At 46.4% G+C, this 23,637-nt stretch overlaps 2 protein-coding genes across 2 annotated transcripts in view; one reads left to right on the forward strand and one right to left on the reverse strand.

Annotated features, from left to right (window-relative positions):
• Positions 1–718: 718 nt before the first annotated feature.
• LOC149307595 (protein-arginine deiminase type-3-like) lies at positions 719–10,147 on the reverse strand. Its single transcript, XM_089536786.1, has 13 exons — positions 10,088–10,147; positions 9,857–9,974; positions 9,155–9,280; positions 8,641–8,819; positions 8,268–8,371; positions 7,990–8,113; positions 7,381–7,491; positions 6,858–7,009; positions 6,128–6,272; positions 4,860–4,953; positions 4,695–4,774; positions 3,356–3,481; positions 719–1,833 (listed from the first exon to the last, which is right to left on the reverse strand). The coding sequence occupies exons 1-13, from the start codon at positions 10,145–10,147 to the stop codon at positions 1,600–1,602; spliced, it is 1,653 nt and encodes a 550-aa protein (XP_089392912.1). The 3' UTR covers positions 719–1,599.
• A 10,467-nt stretch (positions 10,148–20,614) lies between these two features.
• Positions 20,615–23,637, forward strand: part of LOC149307596 (protein-arginine deiminase type-2-like) — a 30,847-nt gene continuing 27,824 nt past the window's right edge. The window contains exon 1 of the mRNA XM_089537298.1: positions 20,615–20,777. Within this exon, the coding sequence (XP_089393424.1) occupies positions 20,686–20,777 (92 nt within the window). The 5' untranslated portion in view covers positions 20,615–20,685. The remainder of the gene's footprint in view (positions 20,778–23,637) is intronic.

The following is a 23,637-nucleotide window of genomic DNA, read 5'->3' on the forward strand; positions in this document are numbered from 1 at the left end:
CCGGCATCACCTTGATCATTGCTAAGGTTTTGTCTGACGCCGAAAGAACGGATAACCTTTGCATTACGTCTGAAATGAATTTGCAACAGGATTTTTTAATGCTTGAAAGGAGAAAGCATTAAAAAAAATCCTGTTTCAAAATTCATAAACCCAAACGTTTGAGACCGTAAGTCCCATCATCCCCAATGTGAGGATTTCTGGAAGGTTGCTGTCCAAAATATCTATCTAAATCAGAGTTTTCCCAAGCTATCTCTATGGGGAATTGGTCATTATTATTATCTTTTCCAATGTGCCAAGGACCAGCATTAAACTTGAACAATTCTTTCTTTCTTTCTTGGAAAGAACATGGCAGCCAATGTCTCTGGTCCAAGGGCTGCCATTTTGGGTAGCATTGATCAAGATGATATTTTAGACCCAGCAAAAATGGAGCCATAAAATGAATGGGATTTGGGGTAGCATCGATCGAGATGATATTTTAGACCCAGTAAAAATGGAGCCGTAAAATCAGCGAGATTTTGGGTAGCATTGATACAGATGATATTTTGGACCCGACAAAAAGGGAGCCATAAAATGAATGGGATTTGGGGTAGCATTGATCGAGATGATATTTTAGACCCAACAGAACTGGAGCCATAAAATGAATGGGATTTGGGGTAGCATTGATCGAGATGATATTTTAGACCCAACAGGAGCCATAAAATGAATGGGATTTGGGGTAGCATTGATCGAGATGATATTTTAGACCCAACAGGAGCCATAAAATGAATGGGATTTGGGGTAGCATTGATCAAGATGATATTTTAGACCCAGCAAAAATGGAGCCATAAAATGAATGGGATTTGGGGTAGCACTGATCGAGATGATATTTTAGACCCAACGAAAACGGAGCCATGGGTCCATTTTAGAATCAGTGGGATTTGCAAAACTCTCGCAATCGTTGCAAAACTCAGGGGACGGTTATTTCTGAAAATCTAGGCTATTTTGGACTAAGCAAAAGTCCAAAATTTGAACCAAGTTGATCGGCTTGCATGCCACCCCATTGCCTTAGGGTTGTGCTATTTTAATGTTTGTTTTGGGTTTTCATTGCCTACACTTTGTCGGGGCGGACCATAAAGATCGTGTTTTTAAAAGGGGTCACGCAGCCATGCAACGAAAGGCACTGAGAAACCAGGAAGAGAAACGGCATTAAAAAGATATGTGTCAGGGCAACCCTCCCGACTTAAAATGTCACTGAAACGATGGCATTACTTTGGGCTGAATTATGGAACTGAGCAGCCGCCCAGAAATGTCTTTTTCTTATTTGTTCTGGCTTGGCTACTATTTCTTCCTGATTGCCGCCACAAATAACTCGCAGTGCTTTTTTATCCCTTTGTTTTTATCTTCTTCGTTCTCTGAAAGGTGCGCCAAGTTAAGCCAAGGTGTGGGAGTCCTTTTTTTGTTCCTTTCCACCGCTAAACCGTGCTGCAACGTGCCCAAAAACGCCACCTTGAATTCTGCATCATTCCATTGAATCAATGGAGAAAAAAGGACTGCAAAAGGAAATGTTCAGTGCTTGGTCACTGTGCATCTTGGTGCATGTCTTTCGCGACGTCCCGCAATTCAGGGGATGATGTTCCACCAATGGAAGGAGAAAGGTGCCCGGCAGACGTTGGTGCCGCAATGGATTTCTCCGGACAAAACGTGGTATGAGAAAAAGTCGTCAATGAAGGTGCAAGAAAGACCCAGCGGCTCCAAGAGCGAGCGGACGTTCACTTCCAGGCAACACTGACCGTGGACGATGGGACCGAAAGGTTTTGGGATCCCCAAATGCTTCCCCAAAACGACCATGTTCACCTGCAAAAAACAAACGCAAGAGAGGCAGGTGACGGAGTTTATCCCATGAATATCCCGGGGGGGAAATTGCGTAATGATTTCACACGACGCTGCGCAAAACCCGCCATTAAAGTGAGCACAAAGTAGTGCATCTTTTTCCTTTCGGGATTTCAGCGACAAGGCATCTCCAACGTCGCTTCATTCACACAATTGCGTGTGATAATCATTTCTGCGCAGCTGTTCTCCGTCTCCACTTCGTTTGCAGGATGCTTTAAATGCGTTTTAATCCCTCTATCGCTAAAGAGAGATTAAAGCACATTTAAAGCACTTCGCAAATGAAGTGCAAATGGCGATCAATGACGCAAAAATGATTATTGCACGCAGTTGCACATATGAAGTGACGTCAGAAACAGCAATGTCAGTCCCTCTGTTATGTGCAATGAATATTAGGGTGGTTTTTTGTGTGTTACGGTGTTATGAGTGTTATGGGTTTTGTTTTTGCATGATTAATAAATATATATATATATATAGAGAGAGAGAGAGAGAGAGTGGTGTGTGTGTGTGTGTGAGTGTGTGTGTGTATTGCAATATATATCTTCCTGGTTTTGCAGGAAGCATGGATTGGGCATGGCGCCGCAATGCAAGCCAGACGGTTTTATTGTCCAAATCCCCGCCCACATTAATGACCGTTGCGCCCCTATTTTTCGACCGTAAAAAACAAATTGAGCTGGGTTAATATCCAAATAAAACAAATTATGAGACAAAGGAGGATCTTTGTGGCGCAATTGCACAAGTATGCGCAGCCCTTGCCATGCCTCCTTTGGTCATAGCAAACGATTAGACAGACACATATATAGGACTGCAACTCGAGATTCCCGATTCGTTATTAGCATTTTGCGGTCTGCGTTTATCGATACTGTTTTCGATGACTGTGTTTTGTAATATTTTATGGTGCCTCCATTTTGGGAGTGTTCTTTGCCTTAGAAAGTAACACATAATGTCCTAAATGCATACATTTCCACGGTGCATTGGGTTATACAAAACGTTACGCACAATAATCTTGCTAAAGTGTGACGGGAGTTAGGATCAGCATTAGACCTGCATCTGCACTGCAGAAATAATCCAGTTTGTCACCTCTTTAATGGCCCTGGCTCAATGCTATGGAATTCTGGGAATTGTAGTTCATTGCGGTATTAGAGCTCTCCAACGGAGGAGGCTAAATTTCTCGCAAAACTACTAATCCCAGGAGCCTGTGGTTGTTAAAAGCGGTGCCAAAAGGATTTATTTCTGCAATACGGACGGCCTCAAAGTCAGGCTTCAGACCTCTGCGCCCAAAATGGCGCTTAAGAAAGTTTACAAACATTTTGCGCAGTGATTCCAGACTTTGGTCCTCCAAGCGTTTTGGACTTCAGCAACCAAAAGCCCCAAATTTCCGAAAGGTGACACTCTCTCGGCCAACCGCACAAAACGTTTTGTGTTTCGGATTGTCGGATTGTCGGATACTGTAGATGCAAGACATAATAAAACCCGCAATAACCCTCACCATGTCGGGAAAGAGCGCCGTCGCCGTCGCGTCTTCCAAAGTGAAAAGTTGTGGGATGTCGATGATGTCCCTTTCGCTCAGACCCAGCTCCCGCTTCAAAATGCTCCGGTTCCAGTCAATGCAACTCTAGAAGAAAAGAACCAAATGCGGCCAAAGCCAAATAAACCGTAACAATGCAATTGGACCCCACTTTAGTTCCTTCTTATGGGATTTGTAGTTTCGCAAGGCCTTTAAGCCTTCCCTTGCCAAAGAAGGCTGGCATTAGATTCAACTCAGACGATGAATTAATTAGAGAGGGATTAAACGTCCCTCGGTATTTAAAATACCAATTCAAAGGGAGATTAGAATTAGATATAAAGGAAAATCAAATTGAAATGGGGAAATCAAATCAAATCAAACTGCATTATTGACAAAGTGTGGATGCGCCCAAAGGTTAACCCCAAAATGGTTGCAAAGCTCATCTGCTCACGGTTTACGTTTCAACTCAGGGTTGCATTCGGTTGCAAAAACAAACCCAACACAAACAGCACTTCGGTATATTATTGTTATCATTCCTCCAGTTAGTAAATAGCACTTACTCATTCCTCGGATTTACTACGGAATCCATTGTTGCGCAAGGTTTAAAAGGAGGAGGAAACGGTTTTGCAAATGTTTGTGGTCTACCGCATTTTGGACTCGGAGGAGTAAAGTCCTTCCTTATGTTATGAAACCAAATTATATTCTTTTCCTCCTATTTCCTGGCAAAGGGCCTCTCTTTGAAAAATAGGATTTTAAAACGAAATCTTCCTGATCTAAAAGGGAGTGTCTTTTAATCCACAAATTCAAAGCCGTCGTTTGCAACCAACTTTGAAAAGCCAAAAAATGGAAACGAGGGACCATGGTCCTCGGCGCAAAATGGGGAAAGGAGGGGAAACTGCACATCTAAACATGTGTTCTTTTTTGGGGGGGATTGCTATTTTCTATTCATCTGGACCACTTGATGTGGCAAAACTACAGCCCTTTGGATGTTGCCGAAGTGCAACTCCCATCGTCCCTCACTGCTGACTGGGCTGGTTGGGGATGATAGGCGTGACAACCCAACACAACCCCATAGGTAGCAAGTCCATGCAAATTTTGCAATCTGGAATAATAATAATTAATATTATTGGAATCAAAGAGTTGCCATATAGATGGACAATTGAGGCCTTTCTGCCACTTCCCTGGGGAGACGTCGATTTCCAAGGAGGCATGCAAAAAGACTTCGGGAAATAGTCAAAGCAAAGAGCAAAGGACATCTAGAGACTTGCAAAGCGTTTGTTGCACCTTTAATATATATATATGTATTATTATATATTACTACCTGCACGTATTTGCTGTCGCTGCGCAAAAGCCTGTCTTCCAAAAGCTCATCCAGAGTAATCTTGCCAACTTTACCTAAACCTGAAAGGGAAATAAAGTTGGCACCAATAAAGCCGATTATAGTGGATGAGCATCTATGCAAAAGGAAGCAATATTCTGGCTTCACCTTCGAAAAGGGCAGCGTTTCCGTAACCTTCTTTCTGCTTCTCTTTGAAGAGCTTGAGGCAGGCGAGAGGACTGGCCAAAAGCAACCGAAATCCCTGCGGAGAGAGACGCAAAACAAGCCATTCCTTGGGAAGAAAATTAGGGATATATGGACTCTAATCCTTTAGGTATAGCCATCTTAGCTCATGGGGAAGGGTTCTGGGTGTTGCAGTCCACCAAATGCACCTGAGGAAGGAGACTCGAGTCTAGGAAAGCTCATGCTGCCCAGCTTTCTTTCTTTCGGTGAGTCTCAAAGGTGCAACAAGATCCCTTTGCGTCCAGCAAAGTGTTAAAGATATAACAGACTTTATATTATAATAATAATAATAATGTGATTTATTTATTTCCCCAAAGGATCACACACACACATATATAGAGATATATAGAGTGCATGGTGGTTTCAATATCCCCACTTCCACAAATGCAAACACATTGCTCCTTACGGCATCTTTTAATATAAATAAAGAAATGTATACATAAATAAATGAATGAATAAAATGTCCCTTCAATGCACTCGGTTTTCATTGCCAGGGCTATAAAAGGGACATAAAAGCCCTGCAAAGAAGAGCTTGACCAGTTTCTGATATCAGCAATAGCATGTAAAGCAGTGGTTCCAAACTCTGGTCTTCCATGTGTTCCAGGTCCCAGAATCCCCTGACCATTGGTCTTCCATGTGTTCCAGGTCCCAGAATCCCCTGACCATTGGTCTTCCATGTGTTCCAGCTCCCAGAATCCCCTGACCATTGGTCTTCCATGTGTTCCAGCTCCCAGAATCCCCTGACCATTGGTCTTCCATGTGTTCCAGCTCCCAGAATCCCCTGACCATTGGTCTTCCATGTGTTCCAGCTCCCAGAATCCCCTGACCATTGGTCTTCCATGTGTTCCAGCTCCCAGAATCCCCTGACCATTGGTCTTCCATGTGTTCCAGCTCCCAGAATCCCCTGACCATTGGTCTTCCATGTGTTCCAGCTCCCAGAATCCCCTGACCATTGGTCTTCCATGTGTTCCAGCTCCCAGAATCCCCTGACCATTGGTCTTCCATGTGTTCCAGCTCCCAGAATCCCCTGACCATTGGTCTTCCATGTGTTTCAGGTCTCAGAATCCCCTGACCATGGAGGCTTCTGGGAGCCCAAGTCCCAAATTCCCGGAAGACCAGAGTTTGGGGACCATTGGTGCCATGCATTCAAGTCTACCCAAAATGTCTCCCCCAAAATGGGATCGAATGTATACCTTTCTATCAGGAGCCGGGACGAAGCTGAGGAATTCGTCCACATGTCCGACGGTCAGCCAGTCCGAATAGAGCTCCACGGGGGACTGGACTTTCTGGGCGTAGAGGAAATCCCGGACAATTTTGGCCATTTTCCTGTTGCCGGACCTAAGAGACCGAGAGAGAGATGGCATCAAGCAGATTTGGGGTGCATCTACGCTGCTGAAGTAAGTGGTCCTTCCTAAGGAAAAATGGGATTTGTGGTTCCAAGAGGTCTTTCTCCTTCCCTCTTGGTGCTCCACCAAACTACAAATCCCAAGACTCTGTAGGATGGAGCTAAAGCAGTGTCAAACATCTATGGCAAGGCTTCCCAAAGACTTTTGGACTTCATCTCCCAGAAGCCCCAGCCAACTTGGTGGACGGTCAGGCATTTTGGGAGCTGACGTCCAAAACATCTGGAGGATCAAAGTGTGGGAATCGCAGCATAGCTATACCTTGTGTCTGAGCTTGAAACCAGACTTGAGGAACCTGTGGGTCTCCAAATGTTGTTGGATTGCAACTCCCATCAGCCCCAACCAACATGGCCAGTGGTAAAGAGCAAGGGGAGATGCAGTCCATTAGTTTGTGCTTTCACGATTCCCTGTTCCTCTCTGAAATGGAAGCAGGGCTTGCAACGTAACTCCAATATCATCCATATATATGGTGCGAAAGGGGGTTATTTCTGCAGTGCAGATGCCGCCTACGAAAACTCACCCAGGAAAACTGCTTCCGATGAGGATCCTTCCCAGCGGATACTCCTTCCCTTTGACTTTCACCGGAGGACTTAGGTCCAGGTTCCCGAACGAATCCAAGCTGGAGATGCGTCCGTTCTTGGGTTCCCGGGTGACGTACCCAAAATCCGGACCCTTAAAGTGCAGAGAAGAAAATATACATTTCCCAGGAAGCTACTCCTTTCAGCTTTTCGTCTTGGACTGGGAAATGAAATTTATTTCCAGAGGAAAGGATACCGGACAGGTCCTGGATATCATGACATATCATGAGAGACCCCATATATCATAACAAATGGGTGAAGATACCATTTTTAAGACCATGCTCTCAACCTGAGATTCTTTCCAAAGGACTAGAGAATATGGTCCAGCCTGTGAGACTCCAAAGACCTGGGAACCCTCATTATTCCAATATCTCTCCCTCAATCAATAGCAATAGCAAGTGCATTTCTATTCCAAAGGGAGGGTCCATTCTGTGTAATGGGACAAATGGAGGAACGGCGCCTTACCAAAATCTTCTTGAAAGGGAACTCCCCGAGGCCTCGGTTCCTGGGAGAGTCGAAGACCACCGGGAAGGTTTTATGGGGGGCTTCCACGTAACCGAACTCCATCTCGTCCTGCTGGGTGGATAAAGTTTGGGTCAGGATTTGGGTCATTCTGCCACATTGCTTCGGCTCAGGAGCCTCCAAGGGGTCCCTGCAAGGTTCAAAGTGCCTTTGGGTGCAGTATTTAATGCACTTTGATGCCACTTTAATGCGCTATGGAATCACTCTGGATCCGTAGTTCGTCGGGGCGCCAGAGCTCTCTCTGCGGAAGCCAAAGACCTCACAAAAATGCAAACATCTCCATAGCTTTGGAGCCATGGCGGTCTCAAGCTGCATCAATTCTGCAATGCCCTATAATAGAATCCTATTCTTCCCCAGCTCAAGTTTTGGACAGCCACGAAAAGCCATTGCAGAAAGAAGCGTCTTGGGAGCACAAGGGGCTGCGCACTTTTCCAATTCAATTTGCAGCCATTGAAATAAGATGAGGAGGATTTTTTGGGACGTTCTCTGCCAAATTGGGACATTTGGAGGGTAAGGGTGCCCCATGAACATGCAAAACTCAAGGAAGGGTACCTGGATCCATCGGTCACCCCGGTTTTCCATCTCTGGGCAAACGGTCAACTTACAGCCGGCTTTCTCTGCCAGGGCCTTTATGGCCTCCAAGAACTTCTCGTTGGTGTTGTGGCCTTTTTTAATGCTGGAGTGGACATGGCATACAAATAAGGAGGTTCTTGTTAAACAGGCAATACCTAGTCCAATATTATGGCTAATGTAGAGGAGCACTTCAAGACTGGCCTTGGCAACCTAAGACCTCAGCTCCCAAGTTGGGGTTTCAGGGTCTTTATTTTTACCTGCAGACAAAGATCTCCAAAGGCTTCATTGTGCTGGACGTCATCAGCCACGGAGCCACCCGGAAAACCACCGTCTCCGTGAAAACCGGGGTGGCCGGCGAATTCTGCAAGGGAGCAAAGATAGGAAATACAAGAGAAAAAGAGCAGGAAAAGAGGATATTTTCAACCTGTGACCTTCATTTAAGAAAGCTATTAAAGGAAGAAGACTTATGGGACCGAATCTTGTTGCTGGTAGCGCTGATAATGCTCTGATAATGAGGGAGAAACCGGGACATTTGAAAAGCAGTTTAGGAAATGGGAAGGCTGAAGGTTAATTGGGATTGTTCCTGCTAAACTGGGATAGTTGGAGGGTCTGTCGCTGTGAGAAATGTACCTGGCTGGCCCGCTCCAAGAGGGTGGCGTTTAGGTAAACCAGGCCTTTGAAATCTGCATCCGGAAATGCCAGTCCTTCCACATAGAAAGCGTGCCGCTCTTTTCCGCCTTTGCATCCCACCGTATGGGAGAGTTTGTCGGACCCCAAGATATGCTCATAGCTGGAAAGGGATGCGTTCCCTGCAGAAAAATATAAAGGATCGTGTCCAAAATGTTCCCAACCAAAGCTGACCCTTTGGTGAATCAGTTATTGACTAGTGACCCAACACTTATGGCAATCCCATTGACCCAATGCATCTGCTCTTACAAACCTTCCAGCTATCCCAGTTTGGCACCGATGGTCTCAGTTAGTCTTGGGTAAGAAATCACACTCTCTCAGCTTCCTTAAGGGAAGGCAATGGCCAACCTCCTCTGAACAAACCTTGCCAAGAAAACCCATGATAGGCGCACCTCAGGGTTGCCATAAGTTGGAAACGACATGAAAGCACATACACAATGGAGAAAAGGATGCTCACCACCTTCTTGGAAGACCCTCACTCTGGTTGCGTCAAACATGGAGATGTGGAGAAGCAGAGTGTGGCTCTCAAAGACGCCGGCCGGACCCTCGGTGTTGAGGACCACCAAAGACAAGTCTTGCAAGTCTTGGGGAAAGATGCAAAGCAACCATCAGAAGAAGGTACAGAAGGAGGAAGAAAAGGAGGAGAAGAAGGATGAGAAGGAGAAGAGGAAGGAGAAGAGGAAGGAGAAAGAGAAGTGGAAGGAGAAGAGGAAGGAGAAAGAGAAGTGGAAGGAGAAGAGGAAGGAGAGGAAGTGGAAGAGGAAGGAGAAAGAGAAGTGATGGTTTGTGGGATGGTGAACCAGCTCTGTTTTTTATTCTAAGGAAAGGGTCTTAATTCTGTTTCCCTAAACAGGTCCATTGAAGTTCAGACTTAAAATACAGGAGTGGGTTCACATGGAGCCAGAGGTGGACTTGGGAGTCAGTGAAGCCCAAGGCAAAGCCATAGGGACACCCTTCAGGAGCACCCCAAGGAACACTCCAAAATCCATCGGGGCATGTCCTCCTTGCCTGGATGGCCATCTGTTTGAGGGAGGGCTTGGATGGCGTCTTCTTGAATGGCAGAATGGGGTTGGAATGGATGGCCCTTGAGGTCTCTATCACGACTCTATGCTCGATTCCCTTCACCGCGCATGCAAATCCACACGAACGGGTGGAATACCTGCATGGGACCGCACGTAAGGATAAGCGTTATCCATATTTCCAGAACTTGGACCGTCCCTGTCACAGTTCACCAAGAGAACGGCCCCTTCTCCGTTTGGGCCCCAGGTCCATTTTGTCTGCAAAGAAGAAAAAGAATGAATCACATCTCCTCTCCTATCATTTCCTTTATTTGTTGAAATCTTTCCATCCCGTCCTTTCAGACCAAGATATAAAAAGATCCATTCTTTACCTTGTTGGTTGCCTTGCTCTCTACCATCCCAGTTCGGCTGGTATCGGCGTCCAGAGACATCACTAGGAATTACGGCCCAAAATTAAAACATTAGGGTCCCCAAATGCATCCTTGATGTTGCAAATAAATATTTATTGCTTGCAAAACCAGCTGCCATTTTTTGGTCTGTTAATTGCTGTTGTTCCCTCCCTCAATACTTAGGGAGGGCAGGTAACATATTTATTATTATTATCATTATTATCTTTCCTTCTTTCCTTCTTTCCTTCCTTCCTTCCTTCCTTCCTTCCTTCCGTCCTTCCTTCCTTGAAACGGATGGAGGTTTCAAGCCAAGAATCCTAACAGGGAGCTAAATGCCCAAGACTGCATGAGATTCTCCATATACCCTCCAACTGTTCCGATTCAGCTTGATTAATTCAGATTGATTAAAAGTGTATTCCCACTTTTCCAGATGCTTTTCGAATGCCCTAGCTTCTTTATGCACCTCCAGCTTTCGCTTATTTCATTTCAGATTGCAAAGTGCAAGAGCGGTTTTGCATTCGGTTCGGGGGCCAAACCTTGCCCTTCCCAGTAGGCTCTGGCAAAAGCAAACCGCTGCACCTTGTGAATTTTCCTCCGCTAATAACTTTTGCAATCACAACCATTTTCTAATGCTGCTTGGCCCACGCATTATGCCCCTGTTTTCATGTGCAATAAATGTGAGCGGATATGCTTACTTACTCATGCAAGTGATATACAACCAAGCGCTGGCGATGGGCGTCTGCCCTGTCGGTCCATAATACGAGACCCGAACCTAAAGGAAAATGCAGCGCCGAATTATTAAGGAAATGACAAAATGTATTCTTTTTCATTTTTATCTTGTTTCATTTTTGTAGTTTATAATATGACTAAATGATCCAGAGACTGGATTGAGAGAGAATAAGGAAAATATTACACACGACGTCAGAGAAAATGACCTTCTTTGTCCAGGAAGTTTAGTTAGAGATCGAAATATAACCATTGATAATGAAAGAATGTTCTTGCTGTTCTATGTTAGTTAGGATCTCTAGGTGTGTGGATATATTTGTTTGTGTAGCGTGTGTAGGATGCAATGTTGATATTATGGATATTGCGTGTTTTTGTATTGTTTGTTTTTGCTATGTTTTTCATATTTAATAAGGCCTTCTGGATGTGGGTTGTCCGCTCACCTTGTTGTCATTGACCGTTTTGCTGGGGCTCTTCATGGTCATTCTAACCTCCACGCCTACGTCCAGCGGCCACTTGGACGGTCCTTCGAGGGCAGTGACCACTTCCGGGTTGTAGACCACATAGACCCCGACGCCAGCGGTCCCACGGACGTCGAAGGACGTGGACCCCTTGGGGATGGACCTACGGACAAAGCCAAAGAAGAGGAGGAAGAGGTCAATTCAGTTGGAAAAGGGCAAGATCCTCTCCTCTCCTCTCCATTTTGCTGATTGCAAACTACTTTTATGCTTTACGCTCAGCTTGCAGCAATTGGAGTAAGCTGAGAACGAAGGCGGAGGAAGAGCAAGGAACTGAGACATTTTAAACTGGGATGGCAGAGGATTCATTGGGATCAATTGTAGTTTTTAATGGCTTTTATCATTCCAGAATTGAAACAGTGGGAGGATACGGGAAATGACGGAGGAGGACACATGCACACCTAGCAGCTTTAGGATATAAATGATTGCTTTCTCCTTTTATTCTTCCTTTCTTTTTGCCATTTCCACGCTCCTTCCTTCTCGCCGGCTCCGCTAGTGCCTTGAAGCCACTTGTAAAGAGAAATATGAATCTGTCAGCAGGCAGGATTTAAGAGGTTGGAAAGTGGGGGGCAATAAATCTAGCCATAAACCCCACGTAAACAGCTCCTTGCAGCTCCTTGCAGTCAAGTTCTGCCGGATTTATGATCTGTAGTAATGCACCTGTTAAACAGGATTGCAAGAGCCAGTTGTGTTTTGGGGGAGCAATGGACCAAAAAAAGAAAAGGGTGCATGTATATGTGTGTGTGTGTGTGTGTGTGTGTATATTTCTCATGCATTTATAGGCCCAAGTAGGAGCATTTTGCTTTTAACGCTCTTTCCTACATGTGTGCAAGAGTTTCCGGCTCATGTGAGGACCATCCTGAGAGTCTGCAAATGGATAAATGCCCAGGACACAAAAGACTAAGGCCTGTTACAGACTGCCAAAATAAAGCAGCTTGGGGTCTCTTTGGAGGTATGCTATTTAAATGATGCATGGGTCCTAAGAGTCCGGAGGTCGCGCCAAAGCCACACTCCATTCCTAAGCACCGGAGTGCAGCTTTGGTGCAGCTTCTGGATTCTTAGGATGCATGCATCATTTAAACAGCCTACCTCCAAAGAGACCCGAAACAGCTTTATTTTGGCAGTCTGTAACAAGCCTAAAAGGGTAGCATAAAAGGCCCACTAAATAAGAAATCATCACATCACAATAAAACCGCCTTGCCTTTGCTTACAACCTCAAAGTCCACCCCATAAAATAGAGAAGAAAGCCCAGGACCATGGAGGGAAATTTGCAATCTGTTGCCATAGCCCTTGCAAAGAGTTTGCAGAGCAAGACAGAAGAGTGTGTTAAGACAAATGGAGGATGGTTTTGTCAGGGATGGTGGGAGTTGTAGCTCTTCACCTCTGGCTCGAACTCACCACCTTGTTATGCAGCAGAGCTGAACAGCTTTGGCCAGTGCTTAATGCTTTTCTCCAAAGCAGCAGAGTTTCAGAGAATAGGCTGAAGACCCTGACAAACTCTCCAAGCCTTCTCACTCTTCTTCCACAGAAGTCTTCCCACTTCTTCAGGATCCAGCTGGCTCTTGTATCTTCACCCAAGACACCAGACAACTCAGTAGTCTTATATCAAAGATCTACTTTATTCTATTATATACAAATGCCTTACAAAACACAACCTCCAATACTCCAAACTACTCAACTACCCACAAAATACATTGACAAACATAGCAATTCTTATAGCCATTGTCAAACGCCACCCACTAGTCAGTTTCCACCCAGTGGGCATGTACATCCATTTTGATTGGTTCACATAGTTCAACCCATGCTTAAGAGTTTCATCATTTCACCTTGTACACTTAATGAGTCTCAAGTGTTTCCAATTGTACATTCCATAATTCTGTCCTTGACATTCAGGACTTCTACATTACATTAGCTTTTTCACCTGTGTGGCTTCTTAATTGCTCTTGCTTAGTCACTGTGACTTTCACATACATGTTTTATTTCTACTACTGTATGTCCCATGTTGCATTTTCCTTAACAGGTTTTGGGATAATGTTTATGACACTTGGAGAAGGTTTAGGGGTCATGACAGTTGTCTGCCTTCAGGTTGTTTCTGACACACAATGTCCTAAGATGTACTTATCCCAGGCTTTTCCTGGCAAGATTTGTTTTGTTTTGCCATTGACTTCCCCTGAGGTTGAGAGAGTGTGACTTGCTCAAAGTCATCCAATGGGTTTCCATGGCTGAGTGGGGATTTGAATCCTGGTCTCCAGAGTCATAGTCCAACAATAGATGGATGGATGGATGGATGGATGGATGGAAAGAAGGAAAGAAGATCAGTGAGTTTAATGGCTGAGTGTGGAACTGAACCCTGGTTTCCGGAGTCACAGTTCAATAATAGATAGATATGATGGATGGATAGATATATGGAAGGAAGGAAAGAAGAAAGGAAGGAAAGAAAGAAGGGAGGAAGGGAGGTCAGTGGGTTTAGTGGCTGAGTGTGAAATTGAACCCTGGTCTTCAGAGTCAAAGTTCAATGATAGATAGGTATGATGGATGGATGGATGGATGGAAGGAAAGAAGGAAGGTCACCCAGTGGGTTTAATGGCTAAGTATAGAATTGAACCCTAGTATTCAGAGTCACAATTCAATAACTGATTGATGACATAGATGACAACTATCTATCTATCTATCTATCTATCTATCTATCATCTGTTGGAGTAAAATTGATTTCCCAATCAAACCAAGGAGAAATCTCAAAGGCACACGAAGAAACACTCCTTGCAGCCGAACTGGTTTCTCTAGTGGACGACTCTTGGTCCAAAAAGAGCTTCCAAAACAAACACCTGCCTTCTTTATTGAATTGTATAAAAAGAACGTTTCAGATCCACCCTTTTTGCGTCTGACAGATTCCAGAGGAGTAGCTGCTGTCTTCTGGCAGTAAAGCCAACAAAGGGACCTGTGTGTCACTTTGAAGGCAGAAACCATGAAGAAGAAGCTCAAATCTTGACACCTGCTTCTTCGCTTCAAGAGTTGCAAGATGGTGTCACGGTGGGCAGAAATAGTGTATGGTTCGTAGGGGTGTGTGTGTCTCTTCTGTTTGCAGTTCAAGTTTTTGCATGCCTCGTCCATCTCCACCCGTTTGCATTGCTCCGCTTTGCAATTTTCGTAAGGAGGGGGGAAATTATTGCTGAGATCGAAGGCTTCCGACTCATCCGGCTGCATTGCAAAGCCATGAAGTTTGGATTCAGAAATATGAAATCTGCCCTTGCTTTATTTCCAGGGATTTAGGAAAAATGGTAGGATACATTTGTCCCATTTGCTTTGCCCCCACATTTGAACGACAGTCGGCCCCCACATTTGACATTTGCAAATATTATTTGCAGATTCAATCGATATGTTCTGCCCCTAGGTCCTCCAGTGTAACTCTGTTGGAAACTGACCATAGAGTTGTGTCGGAGGAATTAGAGGTTACTAGAGAAGACACTGCTCTAGGCATTTGTAGGTCCCAAAGTAGGTTGCACTTTCACGGGGGTCCTGTGCCCCTAACCCTAGCAAACATGGAGGGACCACTGTATTTAAAACCTCAAATTCCTCCCATCTTGAATGCAGCAATTCTTCAATTGAAAAGTTTTATTCCAGTGGTTCCCAAACGCTGGGAACTACTGGAATAAAGCTTGACCAACAGTCCTGGGATCGGAAGTCCAAAACATCTGGAGGGCCAAAGTTTAGGAACTACTGCTTTGCATGGTCCTTAAACTAAGTGTCCGGGGAGGTGGCCAAATGGCTGCTAAGGCCAGCTGGGTTCCCAAACAAACAAACAAACAAACAAACAAACAAACAAACGACTGGTGGAGCCAGAGCCAAGTAACAAAGTCTTTGAGTCCAAGTGCAGCATCGCAAGAGCGATTACCAAAAGAGTTGTCCAGATGTCCAAGCGTATCATACAGGGGGGTCAATAAGGCCATCCAAGGCCAAGGGTTCCAGATGACCAAGACGGGTCAGCGGTCCAAGAAGTCAAGGTTCAGGAGACAGAGACAGAGTCTTTCCTCCAAAAAGGTCATGCAATCACTGGCAATGAGACACAGATGCTCCAGCTGCCCAGAGAGGAAGGCAGCAGCCATTCAGCTGTGTCTGCTTAGCAGCTTCTTTCTGATACAGCTTCTGCAACATGCAAAGGCTCTCCTTTTTGGCTCAATGCTCCCTGAAGGTAGGCTTCCCTGACCCTCTTCTAGGTCCATAGACTCAGCCCCAGACAGACTTGGCTTCTGAACCTCTGGAAAGGCCACAGATTCTGCTAAGGCTCCCCAATTGCAGGCTCAGCTCCCAGAGGCTCTGGGTCCTCCGAGTCATCCTCTGGCCTAGGCATGACGCTAAGTCCCAGCCCAACGCTACACCCCACTGGCTCTTATAGGGTCCATTCCCTTCCAGTACCCCCCATACACCATCCCTGTAGTCCCTACAACAACCCCATACAGTAGGAGAGGACAAGTGATTCCCCTAAGCCCAGCCGTGGCCGAGATCAGATCCCTAGGTCTACCCAGCACATCATGCACGGTTTTAAAGACCCCTTTCTCATAAAACGTCCTCGCTTACCCATAGATGTCTATGGAGACTTCGGTCCCCAGGACACAAACGGCGTAGTTGGGCTGTTCAGTGGACACCCGGATGACCCTCTGCTTGGCCGCCATTGTGGTCTCCGAGGAGAGAAGACGCAACTGTCCTTGTCTTGCTGTCAAACCAATGCAACCACTGGAGACTTTGCAATGCCCCAGTTGTCCAGTTTTGCAGTCAAACCAATGCAACAGTTGTCCAAATGGATGGTCATGGAGCAGAGAGTCCACCTTCTGGAGCCACGGCTGGCTTGCGTTTCTATATCTTCTTTGGATATAAGGAGGGAAGGAAGAAGAAGAAGAGGTGCAAACTCTCTCCCAAAATCCTCAGCCTAAGCCTCCTAAGAAAGAAGCCCTTTGGGCGTGTTGAGGGTGTTGGATCACTGGGAACATTGTACTTTCAACAGCAAGGGCAGGTCTGTCTCCGACGAAACGCTATAATTTAGCTATTTGTGTATTTCCCGACAACGTATTACTCAGAAGGCTATAAGGGATTGTGTTTAGTCTGCAGGGCTGGAGCAGGGCAACGGTGCAAAAGGGACATGTCTTCAAGGATGCCACATTCTCCGAGGCCATGCGCGCGTCCCTCCGCATTCGCAGCTGTGACTTTGGCAGATTTGGTTATATGTTCTCTCTAGGAATCTCTAGGCCTTCCAGTGCAAGTCTGCCAGAGATTGGCCACAGAGTTGCACTGGAGGACCTAGCTTCCTAGGACCTGGGCATTTGTAGGTCCTCCGGCCGATCCTTGGTCAACTCCTGGCAGATGTTGACCACTGAGTAGCAGAGTTTCTTAGATATAACACTTCTCTAGGCGTTTGTAGGTCCTCCGGCGTGATTCTGTGGTCAATTCCTAGGAATTATTGCTGTTGTTGTTGTTGCATGCCTTGGAGTTGTAATGGCAACCCTAAGGCGACCCTATCTTGGGGTTTTCTTGGCCAGAGGGGTTTGTCGTTGTCTTTGGGCTGAGAGAGTGTGATTTGCCCATCATGGCTAAGTGAGGATTCAAACCCGGTTCTCAAAAAAATAAATTTTCCGAGTTGGTGGCAACTCACCAGGACTAATACGGACAATACGGATATGGTCTCCGAATCCTTGTCTCCACCAAAAACCCAACCACCGCCTCCTTCCACAGCAATGTAATCATCTCCTTAAGCTGCTAATTGCTTGCCTTAATTAATATGCCGCGCACCTAATTGCAGCCAGTGGTTTTCTAATCCTTTCTGGCTAATTGCAGGCAAAGGAGGGAAGGCTGCAGAAGGAGAAGCGAGAGCCAGCCAGTTATCTGGCTTTATCCCATGGGTTTAATGAGCCAAATTGCCAATGAATGGGGATGCAAAACCCCAGGCATGCGCAAAAGCGTGGGATCTCGCCTTCAGAATTGCAGATGGAGTCCCCCTTACAATCCAAAATGATCCGGACCAAAAGCATTTTGGGATTTTTCCAGATTTGGAAATACACTCATCCCTCCATATTGGCGACTTTGATATTTGCGGGTTTGATTATTCACGGATTTGATTAGTATTTCCTCTCTAGGAATATTTAGGTCTTCCAGTGCAACTCTATAGTCAACTTTAACTAAAGGTTGCACCGAAAGACCTAGAGATTCCTAGAGGGAATACTCTACTAGCCATTTGTAGCAATCTCAAACTGGATTATTTCTGCAGTGCGGACAGACCCCATAAAGCAGCTTAAAGCGTCCCTCAGTTTTGCTCCTCCCTTCCATCCAGAATGAGCTAAGTTACTCTTTATTGGGGTATCACTTTATTTATTTGGGGGGTATTTTTTTAATAGTGCGTATAATTAAGTGAACATGGCAGGGCATGATGATCTATGGCCAGCGCCAGACAGCCTGAGCCGAACCTGCGCATTAAAGGATGATTAAGGCCCTTCGTAGGAGCGGAGTGATTTATGGCAGAGCCAGCCTTGCCTTTCGCACGCTGCTCCGTTTTTGGTGGCTCTATTACTCAGAGTCTGCTTCGGATGAAAAGGAGGAAGGGAAAAGAATCCGGACAATTTTAACTCTTAGGAGTGCAAAAACTTGGACAGAAAACCATCAGCCATGAATGGGAACACATAACTTTGCTGCGAAGAGCTGCGGGACATTATTCCATTCCTGTTGCAAACTGCGGCTGCATCTGCACTGCAGAGATAATCTGGTTTGACACCACTTTGGCCTACATTGGCCCCGATTGCATAATTTGCCCTCTAAAATAACCCACTTGTGGTTCATATATTGACGAATGAATCGGTTCAAAATTTTAAATCGATTCCGATCCACATCCAGTTCACACTTGCGCTGAATCGACTGAGCCAAAAAGCCAAACTTTAACTAAAAGCTGCATTGAAAGACCTAGAGATTCCTAGAGAGAATACTCTACTAGGCCTTTGTAGCTCCTCCAGTCCAACTCTATGGTCAGTGTCTGTTGGACGTTGACCACAGAGTTGCACCGGAGGACCTAGAGATTCCTAGAGAGGTTTCCTCTCCAGTAACAAGATGGTGCTTTTGTTATTTGCATTTTTTCCATATTCACAGTGGGGGTCTTGTGCCCCTAACCCTAGTGAATATGAAGAAAAAAGTGTATATATGAACAGTGTGCAAATTTTGTACCGATTCACTGCTCCTACTACTACCAGGAGTCTCTCTGTTGCATTTCCTCCTCCTCCTCCTCTGGATTTGGGCAAAGCCCTTGAGGAAGAGGCATGCGTGCAACTCCGTGTGCCAGGCTCTGGGTTGCGTGCCATGCATGCACCAGTGCGCACGCCCACATATGCGTCTCAGGTTTTGTCCAATGCAACACCTTCTCCCTGCCTTTATCAAGCAATCCTCCAATTTGTCATGCAGGCGGGGTGGGGAACCAGTCTGTCCAGTTGGCCTGGCTCACTGGTCACACTGGTCTGGCTATTCGCCTTCCTTGGTCCAGCCCAGGAGGAAATGGAACTGGACTGGCCATACTGGTTTCCACCTCCTTGCAACAAAAGCAACTTCCAGTAAGTCCCAGCAGCTGGATGTGGTCATCTGGCGCCATCTAGTGGAGCTACTGGTGAGAATGGGGCCAATTCCGGCGTTAAAGAGCAATTAAAGTGCGTTTAAAGCCTCCCGCCAATAAAGTGAAAACGGCGATCCGTTGTGCAAAGGGTTATCACGCGCAATTGCGCAAATAAAGCAATATCGTAAATGCGTAGTGGCTGAAATCCCGAAAGTAAAAAGAGGCGCGTCAATGCTTCTTTGTGACCACTGTAATGGTGGGTTTTGTGTGACGTGTGAAATAGTTATGTGTAAATTACGTGGTTTTGCCAGGATATTCATGGGATAAACTCCCAATCTCCTTTGTGTGATAAACGCCTATAGACTTAATCCTATTATTATTATTATTATGATTACATTTAATTATATCCCATTTTCTCACACTGACATCTCCCGCTCCGCACTATGAATCCCAACTGGAGGAAGCCCTCTAAAACAAGCCGAGCGACCTCTCCAGGGACAATGATTTGTGTGCCCCAGGTGCGAGGAGGTGCTAAAGCCCCGAGGAGCCCAGCCTATTTTAAGGTCCACGGCAGGCCACCCAACCTCTGCCAGCCATTTTTAAAAAGGCCTGGGTCTATCCCTTGGACATTTATTTCTGCAATGCTGCAAAGTGTGCCATGAAGAAGAACTGCTTTAAGGTGGCCATAGGTCAAGCGATGGCTTTTGGAGGCAGCGCACAACAGGAACCCAAAGGGAGCTTCTGGGCATAGTGTTATTTGATTTGATTTTAATACCAGCAGAGGGCTCTTTTGAGCAAAGAAAGGCCTCAGCCAGAAGCCACAGACAGATATAGCAGCCCTGAGCACTTCTTTGCAGCATCAGGGACATGTGTCTCAGATAGACAAGAGGCAGGCAGATGGACAGACAGAGAGATGGATGGATGGATGGACCAAGTGATGCAAGGCTGGGTGGATGGACAAACAGATAGACATACAAAAAGACAATCGGATGGACAGGTGGACGGATGGATGGACAGAGACATGGACGCATGGATGGACAGGTGGATGGCTGGATGGATGGACCAATAGATGGATGGATGGATGGACAAATAGACAGAGTTGGATGGACAGATGGACACATGGATGCAGGGATGGAGGGCAGGTGGATGGACAGATGGACAAACAGACGGATGTACGAAAAGACAATTGGATGGACAGGTGGACAAGTGGACGGATGGATGGATGGATGGACGGACGGACAGACACATGGACACATGGATGGACAGAGAGTTGGATGGATGGATAGATGTCAGCCTCAATAATAATTAAAAAGAAAGAAGTTCCTTTTCCCCTTCTTTCCTTCCTTTGCAGGACCGAGATCGTTTCAGGGCTTGGATGCAGGAGAGGAAAGTCCCTGAGGGAAAACTGCCCTCCCAGGAAGGACCCTCTGAAAGGGAGGCGCTCTGTCGATGCTCAGAGGCACCCTCGCCTTTATTGCAAAGGGACTTCCAGAGGAGGAGGAGGAGGAGGTCTCTCCTGCCCTCCTCCTTTTGCATTGGAAACTCTTTCTAAAAATACAGCTGTGGGGGGCTGAGCCAAGAGGAGGAGGAAGAGGAGGAAGAGGATGGGGCTGCAGGGCTGCCCCTGGCTGGCCAAAAGGGCCGGGCCAGCCAGCCTCCAGCCCCTGGCCGCCTCCTGCTGCTTCCCAGCCTCCAGCAGCCCAGGAAGAAGGAGGAGGAGGAGAGGCCAGTCCAGTCCAGTGCGGAGGCCGCCGGGCATCATGTCGCGCGATCGCACCCTCCGGCTCCAGTTCGGGAACAGGATCGAGGCCGTCTGCCTGGTCGGCACCCGCCTCCTCACCGACGTCTATGGGTGAGACCAGCTCTCTCTCTTTCTCTCTCTCTCTCGGCAGAAAAGAGCTATTTGCAAAGATGTATATATGTCTGTACAGAAGAGCAAAGCTTGTTGCAAAGAGATGCATGCAGAAAAGAAGGGAATGCAAGGCAGGCCAAAGGGATCAGGGCCAAAGGGAAAGGTGGACCTTTTCAGGGAGGAGGAAATCAATCAATCTATCTCTCTATCTTTCCTTCTTTCCTTTTTTTATTTCCTCCTTTTTTCCTCTTCTCTTCTCTTCTCTCCTTCACTTTTCCCTTTCTCTTTCTTCCTTTCCTTCTTCCTTTCCTTCTTTTCTTCCCTCCTTCCTTCTTTCCTCTGCTCTCTTTCCACTTCCACTTCCCCTTCCATTTCTTTCTTTCTTTCTTTCTTTCTTTCTTTCCTTCCCTCTCTCCTCTCCTCTCCTCTCCTCTTCTTTCTTTCTTTCTTTCTTTCTTTCTTTCTTTCTTTCTTTCCCCTTCCTTTTCTTTCTTTCTTCCTTCCTTCCTTCCTTCCCCTGAGGCTGAGAGAGTGTGACTTCTTGCCCAGTGGGTTTCATGCCCAAGAAGGGACCCAAACCCTGGTCCCAGAGTCATAGTCCAATGCTCAAGCCCCTCTGCCAAGCTGGCTCTTGAACCCAAGGCCAACCCATCGCAGGGTTTTCTGGGGCCGAGAGAGTGAGACTCCCCCAAAGTTGCCCAATGGGTTTCCACGGCCGAGCGGGGAATCGAACCCTGGTCTCCAGAGTTACAGTTGAGTACATCTTACTGACCTTCCCTATTACCTTTAATGGGCCAACATCCCATTTGACTAAGAGCAATGGGAGCTGCAGTCCAACTTATCTGGAGGAGGGCACAATGTCTGCAAGAGAGAGCTCTCCTGCCTTTGATTTCTATTGCAATGTAAGCTTGACAGCTCATGAAGTCTTGGGTCACAGATGTGATGCATATCATCCATCCAGATTCCTTGCATGCTATGACCATATTATTATTATTATTATTATTATTATTACACCTGGCCCTCTGTATTTGGTGCATGCTGCCTCTTTTGGTGCCAGTCTGGGACCCGGCTTCCTTTCTGCCCCGTTCTCTGGTCACTCAGCCTCTTGGTCCATCTGAGCGGCCAAAAAAAGGTCCTCCCGCCTTGCAAGTGCCGAGATCGAGGTCTCAATCCTGGCATTCTCGCCCGGCCAAAGAGGAGACGCAGATGGAAATGGAGATGGAGTGGGTGACTTGTCAGCCCCTGGCCCTGAGGAGCAGAGAGACGCATGGGCCTCTGCCAAGCCGCCTTCCCTTGGAGGCCAATGACACCCAGAATCCACCAAACAGGGATAGATATTATTGGGCCGACCGATAAACGGCTGAAGAAGAAGCCAGTGGGGCTTTGGAAGCTTGCAGACATGCAGACTGGGCATTTTGGTTGGCCTAATAAAAGTACCTTTAGCATCCTACGAACAATGAATACCTTCCAAAGAAGAGGCCAGTGGAGCTTTGCAAGCTTGCAACATGTGTATGGCACAGTTTGGTTGGCCCAATAAAGGTACCTTTTGCATATTGATAGCTATGAAATGCCTTCCAAAGAAGAAGCCAGCGGAGCTGCAAAAGCTTGCAACATGTACACATTGTGCATTGCCCCATAAAGGTACCTTTTGCATATTGACAAATCTTGCATATTGGCAAGATTTGTTCAAAGGAGGTTGAGAGAGTGTGACTCACCTAAAGTCACACAGGGTTTCATGGCTGAGTCCAATGCTCAAACCATTATGCTTTGTTGGCTCTCATGATTCTGGAGACCAGGGTTCGAATCCATCCTTGAGCAGGAAACCCCACCGTGGGTCACAAATGTAATGCGTATCATCTGGTCACACTCTCTCAGCCTCAGAGGGTGGCCATTGCAACTCCAGCCCCTGGCCCTTGCCTTGGTCCGTCCCCACCGGCCGTATTTTTATTTCTAATCGGCCATCCATCAAGAGAAAGGACACTAATCCCTTGTAAGCCTGGCCTGTCACTGCAAATGCTCCCTTGGCAGCCGGTGGGCCTTTGTCCCTTCCATAAATGAGCCTTTATTGCCAGGCTGGACGCTCGGGCGTTTGCTGACCGCGATGCCACGGCCGTGCGCCTATTGTGTCATGGGTTGCCTTTGTTTTATTTATCCCCCAAAAGCTGTGTTAGCCAAATGCCAGTTTGCGGGAAAGAGCCTTTTCTAGAACTTGATGGAGCATCTCTGCCAGAGAAGACGCTAATTCCTTCCTATGCCATCCCTGTTAAATTCTGGCTTGGCGCAGGACTATACAAAGAGGCAGCAGCCCTGAGTCTCAAATGTCTTTTGATTCTTCTCTCTTTCTGGCTCCATTTCAGTTTCCGAGTTGATTTTGTTGTTGTTCGTCCTGGAGTTGTGTTAAGCTTGCAGGATCAAACTAAAGACCCAAAGTAAAGACTAAAGACCAGATTGTCTCTCCAGCTGCTTCTGCAGTTCATCAGTTGGCAAAATGGGAGATGTTGCAAGGGCTAAAGCATTGCAAAGTGTTGTTGTTGTTGTTGTGTGCCTTCAAGTCATTCCCACTTATGGCAACCCTAAGGCAAGCCTATCCTAGGGTTTTCTTGGCAAGAGTTGTTGAGATATTTGTTGTTGCTGTTGTGTCTTCAGGGCATTTATGGCCTAAGCCTGTCCTAAGGCAAGCTATTATAAGGTTGTCTTGGCCAAAGTTGTTCAGATATTTGTTGTCATTGTGTGTCTTCGAGTCATTGCTGACTCAGGGCAACCCTAAGGCAACCCTTTCTTCAGAGGCGGTCTGAGGCTGAGAGAGTGTGACTTGCTCAGTGGGTTTCCATGGCTGGGCTAGGATTCGAACCCTGGTCTC

This window comes from Sceloporus occidentalis, unplaced genomic scaffold (genome assembly GCF_023333645.1).
Source record: "Sceloporus occidentalis isolate IW3139 unplaced genomic scaffold, rSceOcc1.0.p SCAF_8, whole genome shotgun sequence".
Taxonomy (NCBI): Eukaryota; Metazoa; Chordata; class Lepidosauria; order Squamata; family Phrynosomatidae; genus Sceloporus; species Sceloporus occidentalis.